Genomic DNA, 15,104 nt, shown 5'->3' with positions numbered 1-15,104 from the left:
TTTCTCAACTGCAAATGGTAATTATAAAATTATTTCGTGACAATAAATTACGTGTCAATAAAAATAATTGTCAAATCCATCTCACTTGAAATCTTATATTACATATTTAGTTCTATACTTTTCTTGATTGTTTAATCTTCTTAAATTGCCACATGAAAGGACTTACGAGTATGTTAGATATATAAACTGTTAGGTAAGCTATTAAACATGTATTTGGCTACGGAATAACTAAGTGAAATAAATTTTCCGTGATATTTCACCGCCTCGACTGGTGACAGAAGGGTTGACTCATTTTTGCGCAAAGGTCAACTTTGCTGTCTAACGCGCAAATGCAACCAGTATTCTTATTTATTTAAGATGGTTTAAGCTTTTTATAACCTTTTCTCTAATTCTGAATCTATATATTATTCAATGGCTGGCACAGTGCCGGTAATTTTTTTTTTGTTGATTTGTTTTTGTCAGGATGTTCTTGAAAAATAAAAAAAATACAAAAGCTGCGCGGAGCATTTAGATAAGTTGCATTTTTGTTTGCAACTCAAAATTCAAAATCATTTATTTCAATTACACGCTTAGTTTAAAAGCACTTTTGAAATGTTAACTTATGTCATAACTTAAAGGTGGTAATTAAAGACGAAAACTTAAAATTAAAGTTACGAGGGTTTCTAACATCTGTCGGGTTAGCTATATTATATAGCCAACTTAAAAAATCTATTTTGAAGACAAACTTAAATTTAAGGCACCCGCGGATGTTGATTGTGTAGTAAGTATTTCATAGAAAATAAAATAATTGAGTCTAGTTTTGAACTGGTATATTCATGAGTTAAGTAGCTTATTAATAAACTAACAATAAATAAAATTTACTAACATAAAATCACCATAAGCGAACTTTCTTCACCGCCTTACTTATTAGGCAATCGAATCGATGCGCCTACAGTTGTTAGTGGGCCACATGGTATTAAGTAACCGGCAATGGAATTAATTCAGATGATCGCTATATCCGTTAGACAAGGAGAGACAGATCTACCTACAACCTGTTATTCACACCCGAATTCTGTCGTTTTAACTTACCGCGACACAAATATATAAATGTGAAAGAAATGACGGAATCGACACAAACAAGCAGAGCTTGTTGAAAGACACACAACCTTTATTTCGACTGGTCGGCGTTTAGCTAGACAGTATGACTACCTTTGTAAGTTATTTCGATATACCTATGTCTTGTAACAATAATTTACAACAGCAACCTATAATTTCACTTTTTTTTGCAGACAAAATTGACGACGTTAGCCCTCCTACTGAGTAGCAGCTATGCAGGAATTTTGCACGGAAATAGCCATGGCTTTGGCGCAGAGTCAGCTATAGGTCTCTCCTCACATGGTATACCATCAAGTTACGAGCCTAGTTCGTTCCCAGTTGGATCGCTGCCATCGGCCTCTTACTCTGGACATGGACTCGTCGGAGGAGGCTTTTCCTCTGGTGGTCACTCCTCTGGAGGCTTTGCCGCTGGAGGTTATTCCTCTGGAGGTTTCTCCTCTGGAGGTTTCTCTTCTGGAGGTTTCTCTTCTGGAGGTCATAGCTCCAATCTCGGACTTGGAGCTGCAGGAGTAACTGGCATCTCTGTTGGCGCTAATATTGGAGGGCCTTTAGTGGCTGCCCCCATCGGTGCAGCTGGTGCTCTCCCAGGACTTGGATTCGGTGGTCAAGCTCCTCCCCCAGGACCTAAAGCTCCAGTCATCAATGAAATTCACGGTCTCGCCAACTCCAACGGTGCCCCAATCCAGTACCGCGTCCGTGATGAGCCCTACCAAGTCCTCCGTGAGGTTACTCACCAAGTTCCCCAACCCGTGCCAGTTCCCGTACCCCACACCGTTGAAGTCCCATACCCCCAACCTTACCCAGTCCAAGTTCCAGTAGTAAGACAAGTTCCAGTACCAGTTGTCAAGATCCAGCACGTCAAAATCGATAAGCCAGTACCGTACCCGGTTGAGAAGATCGTCAAGATTCCAGTGGAAAAGATTGTTGAGGTCCCAGTCGACCACCCAGTTCCCGTTGAGAAGATCGTCGAGGTCCCCGTGGTGAAACTAGTTAAAGTGCCAGTACCTGTCGTTAAATCCTACCCAGTACCTGTAGTGAAGACCCTTCATCACAAAGCTGTGAGCCACCACAGCCACGGATGGTCCAAAGGCCATGGATCCAGCCACGGCCACGGCCACGGATGGTCCCTGTGGTAAAACCAATAGCGTAAACAAATTGTAAATAGCTCATTCGCCATGCAACTTGGAGGGCTATTCTGTAAAGATGTTTTGCGTAATCGAATCAACTGATCGAATTCACCTCTATCTTTCCCATTCTAATGTACCGTGTTAACAGAGAGAGATAAAGGCGATTTGAGATTCATTGTCGAGTTACAAAAACATCGTTGTATGGAATAGCGCTACTGATCTGATTTTGTAAATATATTTCCTGTAAGCTCATCGTGAGGCTGCAAAGTAGGGTGATAACTAAGTCATTAATTTAAGGTAGTGTTGTGTATTCGACAATATTTGTTCGTTTTGTAAATAGTAATATAAGATTTATTACATCAATAAAACGATTATCCAAAGATTTATTTCTTTAATTTGTATCCTATACTTGTATAACAATGTATTATTTAGTATTTATAATAATACTCTTAGGTAGTCTCAATGCAGTTTATGAATCAGATTCAGAATATTTATATTCAAGAAATATTACATTATTATGATACTTTCAAAGATTTTTATATCTTGATTTAATCTCGATTAAAGATAACTTCAATGATTAATAAGATAATTTTGAAAACTACTACGTACTAAGATTCACTGAAGTAAGACCGTAAAAATCATCGATCGAGTTGTGTTAATATTTATTTTGCTATTGAAAGTAGGTAGGTATACCTCTTAGTGTGTGAGTGTTGAAATGGACTTTACAAAAAAGAGCTTATAGTTAAAACCAAAATGTACCGCACTAAAATATCTCATATAAGGCTCCTTGCAACCCGCTTCATGTCCTTGGTCCACCTAGTAGGGAGTCGATCACACACTGCGTTTTTCGGTGCGGGGTCGCCATTCCAACACCTTGGGACCCCAACGTCCATCGGTTCTTCGAACTATGTGGCCTGTCATTTCCACTTCAGCTTCGCGACTCGCTGAGCTATGTCAGTTACTGTGGTTTGTCTGCTGATCTCCTTCCATTGCACGCTAAATGATTTTGAGAAGGCCCATAGTTAGCGAATAATAATAAAAATATACTGAAATTATCAACGGTAAGAGCGGTCCGACTTATCACTGGTGGTGGTTCGATTCCCGCCCCGTTGGTCTATTGTCGTATCCACTCCTAATGTTACAGTCTTTCCTGACTAGTTGGAGGGGAATGGGAATATTGGTCATATAAAAAAAAAAAGCAAATATTCTTTAAAAAATCAAAAAAAGTAATATCGAACCTGATATTTAATAAAAAATATATACTAATAAGTAATTAAGAGGTATTGTAGAGTGTAATATGTGGATCTACTGAGTTCCTGAGCTAGCCCCTGGAGCTAAGTCCCGAGGCCGCCCCAAAAAACGCTGGCTTGCCATTGTAAACGCCGACTTTAGAGCCATCTAAGAATTCTAAAACTACTTAAGAAGGCGGAAGTCCAAGATCGAGAAAAGTGGGCGAGATTATGCCGGACCCCAAGTTGTGGGACATCTGGATCTACTGAACCAATTTGGAAAATTCTTTTACTACTAGTAAGCCACGTAATTTGTGAGTGTCATATGTTATATTTTATCACAGTATTCTCACGGGATCGGGGACAAAATACAGCCTATTACACTACTAGGCTAGTAAAAAATGAAATGAAAATATTTAACATCCTGGCTTTTTATTGATAAATTATTATGGCAAAGATTTACAAAAAATCAATATTTGCTAATTAGTAGATGTAGTAAAAAATCTGCAAAACATAGATAAAGCTTTCATAAATTGTTTTATAACCTCGTTAACTCAAATCAGATACAATTTATATGCAAGTTATATAATTGGGCAAGAGAAATGTGGCCGAAGGTTGACTCAACGATCAGCTGTTAATTTACATAATTTCCTATAGATTAGATATTATTGAATTTCGTTTTTTGATGTATACTTTAATTCTGGGTCACGCAATCTATGGAATATTTAAAGTATTTTTATGGTTGTTGCATAAACCATGAAACTTATACGGAATCAGAGAAACAAACTAAGTTTCAAGTTGTGCTCTTCAATACATAAGGCATGTGTAAATTATTTTCTGTTGTGATTTACTACGATAAATAAAAACAAAAAGTAAATGAAAATATTAGAAACTCAATTATTTTGTAAAATGTCAAAGAATTAACAAAATACGTCTCTCTGTGGTTGTGTCACAGAATTTTCAAAGGTCTAATGTAAAATCATAGACAACATTTGCTTGAAACTCCAGTCACCTAGGGGCTCTCCAGTAGTTTGTTTATGAAGGAAGGATGCAATGAAGGATGATTCAATAGTCAGCCCCTAGGTGAATACTGAATATTGGTTTGTGGGGGATTGTTCACTTCACGACTATGAATTCCAGGGTTAGAGCTGTGATACCCTCTGGGCAGGTATGATTCCTCTATTTCCAATTCCGGAGGGTGTAGGTAAGGAAAACATCTTGAACAAACCTGCATACCTGAGAATTTTCTTAATTCTCTCCGTGTGTGAAGTCTGCCAATCCGCATTGGGCCAGCGTGGTGGACTATTTGACCTAACCCTTCTCATTCCATGAGATAAGACTCGAGGTCAGCAGTGAGCCAGGGTTGATAATTTCACACAATTTTTTAGATTTTGACCGATGCATAGATAACATTGAACGAGGATATGGTGAAAACCCTTAAAAAAAGCGTTTAATCTTTGGGGTGCTTGGATTTTGTTTTATTGCATAGTATACAATCCTTAATAATGGATGTTAGTGGGATGTACACTTTTATAGCGTTTATAGTGCTATGACATTATGATAAGAATAAAATAAATATTATTAAAAAAATAATATTTAACAAACCGTAATAACCGTCATATTATTCAAGATTAATATTACCCAAAAAAGGCATGCAGAATTTATTCAAGATTCATTTTGTATAATAGTAACATTTATCGCATTTTAGAACAACTTTCCCTAACGTTAAACTTTTTTTTATGCGCCATAACAACGTGGAAATCCTTCCACACAACAAAATCTTGATTTCTATCTTAATTCGTCGAACTGGTTGACAACATTGTACTCGTAATTGTGAAATACTAAACTCATTTTGCAATTACGTAAAAGAAATGACATAGAAGTAAGTAAACCGGAAATTCTAAAAAATATCGGTCAGATTATACTTTATTGCTCATTTGCATTGTTACTTCCCACGGGGCCAATGAAACTGATAGAAGCAACTAAACTGGTTTTATTATAACTATTAGTATTTTGGTTACTTAATAAAGGGACAAACGCCATTACATAATACGATGGAACGATCGAAACTGTTCGATGTATATCGGTCAACAATTTGTCTTATGGTAATTTGGTGGGTTGCCAAAAGATGCCCATAAAAACTAATTTATTACTTTTTTGTAGGCCTATGCAATTAAATTATTTATGGTGATGGAAAAGATTAGTAAATGGTTTACATGTTACGATTACGAAATTAGTAGAACGGTTAATATTACTTAAATACAAAAAATACTTCAGCAGAGTTTTCCAACAATGCTTTAAAATGAACATGAGTAAGATCTGTAAAGCTCATCAGGGTTATTATGTAACTCGGTGTACCATTCAAGTAATCAGTCACTACATCGTTTTTCATCGTATTTTCTTTTTTGCAATCATCTAACTTTGTGTCTTCAACGAAATGACACAATAAACGTCATTTTACGGAAAGTAACTACTTAACTTCTAGTAGGTATTAGCAAGTAGTGATGTTATTTTAACGAAAAACTGATATATACGTATTAGTTTTGTTGAAATATTCATGTTAGACGATATTTAAAATAAAATATCACTGTCACTTGATGACAAATGACATATTCAAGGTAATTTCATAGAAATAACTGTATTAGATAATCACAAAAACGAAAATACGACAAAAATCGGTGTAGTGACTCATTGTTTGAATGGTACACTGAGATACATAATAAGGCCGCATGTACCGATCCACTCAGTTAATGCACCTGAAGTTGTAGACGAGTATATCTATACTAATATTATAAAGAGGTAAAGTTTGTAAGTTTGTCACATTTTTTAAATGGGGTAATCTTCGGAACTACTGGTCCGATTTCAAAAATTCTTTCACCAGTAGAATGCTACATTATCGGGGAGTGCTATAGGCTATATTTTATATTAGTATGATAGATATTCGCCGAGTTAACACAGTTTTTGTCATACAGGTCGGACCGAAAATCCTCTTAAGCAGACTTATTCACATGCGCTGCCTTAACCATTGTGTAAAATTGAAATTTATGTATGGAGGCTTTATGTATCTTTAAAAGTTCTACAAAAAAGACCGCGACACCATATATCTATCTTCTATATATTAGCAGATATAGTACCATTTGTGTTTTAAAAATTATTAATTTTATATACATAGGTTTGCGTCATTATTTATGGTACTTAACTTAAATCCTTATCAAAATAAATTATTTAATATTCACAAGGATATTATGGAGATATAGTTTCGGAGATAATACGAAATTTCTAAAAGACGCAGAAATTCCGCTACATGACGCCCCGCGCTTTCAATTACGTAGTTCCCGTTTCTGTGTGAATATGGGAATCAAACATAGCCTATGACACTCGCAAATAACTATCTATAGCTTTCTATTGGTAAAACAATCTTTCAAATCGGTCCAGTAGATCCAAAGATTATAATTTTAGCATAGAAGTCTCTATTTTCCTTTGTCATCGCACCACGCTCATAGGGCTGGACCGATTTTGCTAAGGGTAGGGGTAAGGTAGGGAAGGTATAGGGTAGGGTATGGTAGGGTACAGGTAGGGTAGGGGTTGTGTAAGGGTAGGGTAGGGGTAAAGGTAGGGTAGGGGTAGGGTGGGGTAGAGCAGGGTAGGGGAGTGTATGCCTAGGTTAGGGGTAGGGTAGGGGTAGGGTAGGGGTAGGGTAGGGGTAGGGCCTACCCCTATCCTAGGGGTAGGGAAAGGGAAGATTACGGGTAGGGTAAGGTACGGGTAGGGTAGGGGTAGAATACAGTTAGGGTACGGGTAGGGTAGGTGTAGGGTAGATGTAGGAGATCGATACTGAAGCCTATTTTCTATTTTTTTGTCTGTCTGTTTGCCTTTTTTTGACCGGGCATCACGCTGAAACTACAGAATGAATTCAAATGATACTTAAGACGATTTGAGACCATAATACGTAGAAGGATAATAGGATACTTTTTGTCGCGAAAACAAAATCAGAAATGGGTGAAGTAGGGGTAGAAAGTTTGTACGGAAAGTCCTTAATTTTTTTAGGTACATTTGTAAATGTAAAATGATAAGTGGACTATTTATTAGGTATAAGTTATAAAACTTGCAAAATAGAATGTGAAATAGGGGTTGAAAGTTGACATCGATTTTTACGCGGACGAAGTCGCGGGCGTAAGCTAGTTATTATATATCTAGGATTAAGGTCTACAAGTAGGTTTACTTTCGATAAACGGGTAATCCGGCGAATTTTACTTGGTTGGGCAGCGTTCTGGAAACTTAGCAACATCTTTTCGTTCAGCTGAAGTGGCAGTGGATGGACTGTTATGGAGTTATGGAGTTATAAATTATATAAATAACCCGATTTTGTTTTACATAATAAGCAGTAAATGAACAAAATAGTTGTTGATTTCTAGTTTGTGGATATGTTTTCATAATGTCATCGTCTTCATGCACTGTAGCTTACTTTAAAAACCTTTAATGCTTGCTACAGACCTGCAGTTTTAATTGTGTATTTTTACATAATCAAAATTTCTTAAAAAAAATGAACTATTCAAATCGGCCCAGGCGTCTTCGAGTAATCGCGTAATAACCTACATATAAAAAAAAAACATCGACTCGAATTAAGAATCGCCTTCTTTTTTAAAGTCGATTAAAATTGTACAGTTCTCAGTTTTGCCTTCACACGTACCTACGTTTTTACGTAACTAAACAGTTAAAACTGCAGGTGTGTAGTCTGCGTTATACTCGTACATAGGTAAAATGAAAATTATATTAACGTATATATTTACCTAAACCTACAGGAAAACATTTGACAAATAAAACTCTTGTAACACCGGAACAGAATTAGAAAAAAGAAAAGAGGCCTAAATTAATGCAATTAGGATTCATGATTCAATTAATTTAGCATATCGCCAAGGAATCATATGACCAACTGCGGGGACATCCGAATAAATAATATATTCATGGGCGTAGTAACGAAATAGCCACCTCTAACACAACTATAAATATGTGGTTCGGTTACGTTGTCATGTCATACACCTCCAAACCTCGGGACAAAAAACAACAACCTCTTTTTTTGGCTTTGGCTTTAAGCGTTTAGCTAATAGCCATGGTGTTTTTTGTAAGTCGCATGATTGATATATTGTTAAAAAAGTAGAAAAAGTAGAATCATTCATTTGATCGATCGATAATCTATATAATTTATGGTGTATTAGAATTATGTTGAAAATTAGTTTAAAATACTATTATTATAGAAGCCTAAACACTATTACTTTCTATTAGCAAAAGTTAAAATAATCTAACTCAAAACGTAGCGAAGCTATTTTAGTCTATCCAGTCAGTATATCGATTACAATATATATGCAAATATTTAAGAAATTGACAATGTTTCAGATAAACACGGTGCTGTTTACGGCACTGGTCTACAGTGCAAGTGCAGGATTATTAGGCGGCGGTCACGACTCCTATGTGTCATCAGCATTAAGTGCACCATCCGCCTCCTACGGTCCACCTTCAACTCTTTATGGACCACCAGAGCACCACCTTGAGTCAGGACCAGTAGCAGAATTAAGTGGACACTCAAGTGGGCTCGAAGCTAATCTTGAAGATCATGGTCACGCTCTCGAAAGCGCTCCATTACTAGAAAGCCCCGTTGCCAGTGGATATGGTTACAGCAGCCATGCTGCCTCCGCAGTCGAGAGCAGTGGTCACGGTAGCATAGACATCGGTGGTTATGAAGGCGCAGAACTCGAAGGTGGTGATATCGGTGGTGCTCTTGAAGGTGGTGCTTTAGAAGCTGGTGCTAGCGCTGGTGCTGCAATTGAAGGCGCAGCTATAGAAGGTGCTGCTCTATCTGGCGCTGGTCTTTCGGGTGCTTCTCTATCGGGCGCTTCTCTTTCGGGTGCTTCTCTATCGGGCGCTGCTCTAGGTGGCGCTGCCGTCGGTGGTGCTAGAGTTATTGGTTCTTATGTTTCTGTCGGTCACCCAGTCGCTGAGGCATCCAGATACGAACTCCAATCCGTTGTACAGAACGTCATCCGCCGCGTGCCAGTTGAAGTAACTCGTCACGTCAAAGTAGCTGTACCCCATCCAGTGCCAGTCCCCGTTCCCCACAAAGTCAAGGTACCAGTTCCCCAACCCTACCCCGTGCATGTAGATGTCGTCAAGCACGTACCTTACCCAGTATACAAGACTCAACACGTTGAAGTTGAAAGACCAGTGCCAGTTGAGGTTGTGAAGGAAGTGCCTTTCCCTGTCATCAAGAAAGTCCACGTACCTGTTGAAAGGCCAGTGGAGGTAATCAAGAAAATCCACGTGCCAATCGAAAAGCACGTTGAAGTGCCAGTGGCAGTATGGAAACCCTACCCCATCCACATCATCAAACACGTTACCCACTACAAGAAAAAGAGCTGCTGCTGGTGAAGCGAAGAGTCGTGATTGTGCCAAATAGTCAATATAGATAATGTAAATAATAGTCATTAGTTTGTACATATGTAAAATAGAAAAATAAAATACATCTTCTTAATTTCAATTTGTATTTCAATCTGCTCTTTGACTCCTATTCATTTCAAATTACGCTCAGCTTTCATTAATGCCATAAATGGCGATAGTATATTTGCATGAAATTTTGATGTATGAAACGAATTAAAAATATGAGTCTATTCTTTAGAGAATTTGCTACAACATAGAAAGGAAGTATATCAACAAAACAAAGCCATTAATAAAAAGCTTATGCTAGGCAGTAAAACTATAATAGTTGTCATACGACACAATTTCAAAACTTATATAAAATGCGACGTTACACAACTGATTTCTTTTGATATTATATAAAAAACAAACAAGTATAATACCTAATTCGTATTCAAATTATTTAATACGATTACATCGACGACATGCCTACTTAATGTTCAGTAAGATTGACGATATATGATCTCAATAAGTGCTCGCTAAAATTAACAGTGTTAACAAGCTTATGATCAAACATTTCATATCTAGGTCAGAGGTCTCAAACCCGATATCAAATGATTACATATCAAAGACACTGTTAATTAAATTAAAACTTTTATTTGGAACATTTTTGAAACTTTTCTTTTTTTTTTAATGTTTGTTATCTCAGAACTTCGTCATTTCTTAACCAATTTTGAAAATTCTTTTTTTTTTAGAAAGAGTTACTCTTGAAGTGGTCCCATTGTTATCAAGTCAGGATCTGATGGTGGGATCCTGGAGAAATCGAGGACAGCTTTTAAAAATCGTAAGAACAGTTATAGCGTTCTTACTTAGCCTAATGAAAAAACTTTTTTCATTAGGCACTCTAAAGTACTACAGTTTCTTGAAGGTCTGGAGTCGATCTGATGATGGAACCGAAACACACACGACCGGTACTTTTCAACAGCTTACAGCAGTTGCATTGTGTTTGGGCCTAACCTAACCTCCTAGATGGTTTGTAATTGTCATTAGGGGTCTGTTGATGAAGACGAATGACACTTAATGGAACTCCTCAACGACTTACAGTAGCTATCTTGTGATTGGGCTTGATTAATTTGTATTTATGAGAACTTTGCACCTAGAAAGGTTATGGGTTATGACTGTCATTAGGTGTCTGATGATGAAAACAAGGGACAGTTATGGAATTCGTCCGCATGGAGTTCGATTTATTTTTAATATGTAAAGGTTTTATATAAACTAAGGAAAATCTAAATGAGAAGTTTATACTGTACCAGTGATATTTAGAACTGTTATAATTTCTATATCTTTATCCTTTATTAATAATGAAATGAAAACTATATTAAATTTAAATTTTGAATTTTTAAATGTTGTGTCTGACAAATTGATCGAATCGTCAATCGATTTAGGCGTCAGGTGAAGCAAGAGTTAACGCTTATTTGGCCCAAAGGTTAAGCCTTGCCATCCAGAGGGGTAATAACGCCAGCGTATTGGGTAACTTGCCTATGGTGAACAATTAGATGGTGTGTATTTCTTAAAATTATTTTATTTATTATAGATTTAAAATTAATATTTGGAATTCCTCGACGGTTAACAGTAGCTACCATGTATTTAGTATTGATGATTAATTTGTATTGATGAGAACTTTCCACCTTAATGGGTTATGACTGTCATTAGGGGTCTGGTGATGGAGATGAAGAACAGTTCAGGGAACTCCTCATAGGTTTACAGTAGGTACTTACATTTTGTTAGAAATTTAAGTTGTGTGTTTGTTTGTTACATTCAAACAATTTAATGAACAGGCCAGACATACAACGCTATTCCATCTAAGGTTTTAACACACACAGAGCATACATACCTTGGGGGAATTTTTCTTGCCTAGATCTAAATCTAGTATTTATAATTACACTAAACATGGAAAAATAAAAAATACAACTGAAATCATTTTGAAGGCGGTATTAAACCGGTGTCGTAATAATTTAAGCCAAGTTAAGTTTCTGAAAGAACTACATGAAAGAATACTGAAAACCTAAGTCTTTATGATATCCATACATCGCTTGAATTAATACATCATTGGGTTAACATAATATATAGTTATTTTCGCTTTTTACTTCAGTAGGTACGTTTTATGTTTTTGAAGTCGGTTGTATTTTTTTATAATTTATATATCACTCGAATTGTTCTTTTCTGAAGTGTGAATGATGAGATGATGAGATTGCACTTTTTTTTATTATTCTTTACCCTTGATTACAATCTCACTCACACAATCCTGATGGTAAGTGATGATGCAATCTAAGATGGAAGCGGACTTACTTGTCAGGAGGAGGATGAAAATCCACACACCTTTCGGTTTCTACTCGACATCGTACCGGAACATTAAGCCGCTTGGCGGTACGTCTTTGCCGGTAGGTAACTAGCCACTAGGTTGCTTCATGGTAACTAGCCACGGCCGAAGCCGAGCCCAGTACCTCCGTCTAGTAAATCCACCGCGTATACCACAGCGCCACGGAGGCCGTCGAATTATTTAGCATTTTTTTCATATTAAATTTAAATTAGTGTTTTCAATCGACAGACGGCCACTACAGTACAGTAATTAAAAGTAATACAGAAATTTAGTAATTGAAATTTGATTTTTGAACTATTTCAATAATTATTATGAAAATAATCCAAAAAGACGTACAGAAAGCATCAAGAAGGAAATAGGTAATCAGGTATAAAAACATCTGAAATTCTGATTCTGTTATCTGAAGTAGGTTTACATTTTTTGAAATCGTGTTTATTTGCATATTCACCTCTAATTTTATTTACTAGCAAACTGTGTCGTAATTATCATTCAAAAACGGCTTATTAACATAATTTTCGAAAATTCATTTTGTGTATAAAATGACGTGGTTCTTCTTTCATCCTCAGAAGTTCCGGCGCTTCCATCGAAGAAGTAGCAAAAAATAAGTGTTCAGCGATTTACAAAATGGTACAAAATGAAAAAATAATTGTAGATATATTAATAAAAACTGAAATGAACAGTGCGAAAAAGATTCAACTGCCTAGGGCTATATTCAATGGACGATGTAATTGTATTAAATATAGTGAAAATTTAAAAATAAATTTTATCTGTGAAATCAGAATGAGCCATGCACATTCACTAAGTTTTGTTAACATATGTTTTATAGGTGTACTCGTATATTAGCAAGTATTATTGTTACATCTACATTGATACGTGGTTTTATGGCTTTTATTAAAAGTCTGCTACACTTACCACACATATTCATAAACATGGATTGAGATTTAAACTTTAATTTTCTTCTAAGTAAAGTGGACCTAATGAATTTAAAGTTCACTTAACATTGAAGACATTTGAAGTTCAATAAATCCATGTTTATGAATTTAGTGTATAATATTTTTGTGTTTAAGTGAAGTCTCAAGAGACCAAGATTTGAAAATTAATAAAACTTTATTTATTTCTTTTCAGAAGATAATTTATATTCTACTTTTGGTGGCGACGGTCGAAATACAATCTAAAGAATTAGATCCAGGACCGCAACCAATCGCAGAAGGAAACTCTCCACAATCTCCTATTCACAAACGGTATGCAACGAAAGAAGTCATTTTATATTTGACACCGAGTCAGATTAGAGCTTTGCAAACTGGTGAGGGCACCATTAGTTCTTCAGTTTTGGATGAATCCATAAGGGAACAGGAATTACAAAAGCAGCAAACATTGAAACAAAATGAAGACTTAGTTCGTGAGCAATTTGAAAACATAAAATCTGCTAGAGTAGTTATACCTGTTTATGAACAACAAGAAGAGAATATCAAAACAGTCTCCGAAAATCCTAGTATAAAAGAAGAGGAACCACAGATTGATAGTGAAAAGGTAATTAATAGTTTACAAGAATTAAGTCAATTAAAACAGTATAGTCCTGAAATTCAAAGAGAGGCATGGATCGCTTATAACAAAGCATCAATTAAAAAACAGAAAGAAAGTTTTAATGAACAATTTAAACAGAAATGGGACAAAATATTGGAACTTAATCGTAGGCAGTTGAAAGTGTTGTCAGAACAATCATCGCAAACTAAGAACACCGAAGAAATAGTATCATTAGAAAAACCTATTTTACAATTGCAATATCCTACTAAATATAATGATCAGAAAAACGCCATAGAAATTGAAAAATTGATAAGACAAGAGCATCAAGAAGAATTAGATAGACAAAGCGCATTAGTGCAAGCTGAAAGCATTGCAAAAGCTCCTCCAAAGTTAATTCAACAACATGTTACTATTACAAAACATGTGCCTGTTTACAAACATGTCAAAGTGCCTGTACCGACACCAGTCTTAGTTCCAATACCCGAACCATACAGAGTGAATGTTCCACACCCATATCCAGTTCCTGTGGAGATTTTTAAACAAAATCCTGAACCCGTAGGAGCAAGAAATAATAAAGATGAAAAACTATCTCATGTTTCTTTATCGGAGCAATCTAAAGAAGACAGATCATTTATTGTACAAAAGTATGTACCATTTACGTACGAGACTGAAAATGAAGCACCTGTAGGAATACCTACACATAGAACAAAAAAAGTATCTATTCTGCGACCCATTTGGAAACACTAAAGAATTTAATTTTAATTTATAGTTTGACTGATTTCATGTTACTGTTTTAGTTAGATGTTTTAAATAAACGAAAAATAATTATAAATATTTTTATTTCTTACCTATAATGTTGCCTGTGATAAATACCACCCAGCTTATTATTTATTTAAAAAAAATATGATAACTCTTTGTAGATTAACTACAAATTCTATGACTTTTCGAAATGTTCATTCTCTTTAATGATATTTAAAGGTACTCTGTTGTAGGTAGCTAAAAATAAAGCAAAAGTATAATTCAATAATTAAATAATTTTACATAATTATACCAATACAAATTATACCAATTTAAGTTTAATTTTTATTCGTATTTGCTAGACTTAGCAAAATGTAAAAGCAATGCCAGCAAACATTTTGCTTGTTTAAACATGCCAGGCGCCATGCTTATCATTCTGTATGAATGAAATTATTCACGCAAATAAAATGCTATTATGATCATGAATATACTCATATGTACGGTATATACTCGAAGCAAATGATATAATAGATGTCTTTACTATAAAAGTAGTAAGTGCCTACTACTTCTTAAACATGCTTGATTCAGATCCTTCAGATCTTT

At 35.7% G+C, this 15,104-nt stretch overlaps 3 protein-coding genes across 3 annotated transcripts; all 3 read left to right on the top strand.

Annotated features, from left to right (window-relative positions):
- The first annotated feature begins 757 nt into the window (after positions 1 to 757).
- LOC112054988 (keratin, type I cytoskeletal 10-like) lies at positions 758 to 2,597 on the top strand. Its single transcript, XM_052886163.1, has 2 exons — positions 758 to 1,192; positions 1,269 to 2,597. The coding sequence occupies exons 1-2, from the start codon at positions 1,181 to 1,183 to the stop codon at positions 2,229 to 2,231; spliced, it is 975 nt and encodes a 324-aa protein (XP_052742123.1). The 5' UTR covers positions 758 to 1,180; the 3' UTR covers positions 2,232 to 2,597.
- Positions 2,598 to 8,836: 6,239 nt separating this feature from the next.
- LOC112054987 (uncharacterized) lies at positions 8,837 to 9,954 on the top strand. Its single transcript, XM_024094953.2, has one exon. The coding sequence runs from the start codon at positions 8,837 to 8,839 to the stop codon at positions 9,872 to 9,874; it is 1,038 nt and encodes a 345-aa protein (XP_023950721.2). The 3' UTR covers positions 9,875 to 9,954.
- Positions 9,955 to 12,954: 3,000 nt separating this feature from the next.
- On the top strand, positions 12,955 to 14,510 carry LOC128198877 (uncharacterized). The gene is made up of 2 exons (XM_052886331.1): positions 12,955 to 12,963; positions 13,284 to 14,510. Exons 1-2 carry the CDS (start codon positions 12,955 to 12,957, stop codon positions 14,508 to 14,510), a joined length of 1,236 nt encoding a protein of 411 aa, XP_052742291.1.
- Positions 14,511 to 15,104: the final 594 nt, after the last annotated feature.

This window comes from Bicyclus anynana, chromosome 16 (genome assembly GCF_947172395.1).
Source record: "Bicyclus anynana chromosome 16, ilBicAnyn1.1, whole genome shotgun sequence".
NCBI lineage: Eukaryota > Metazoa > Arthropoda > Insecta > Lepidoptera > Nymphalidae > Bicyclus > Bicyclus anynana.
The sequence above is the reverse complement of the archived record's forward strand: the minus strand, read 5'-3'. Positions and strand labels throughout refer to the sequence as shown.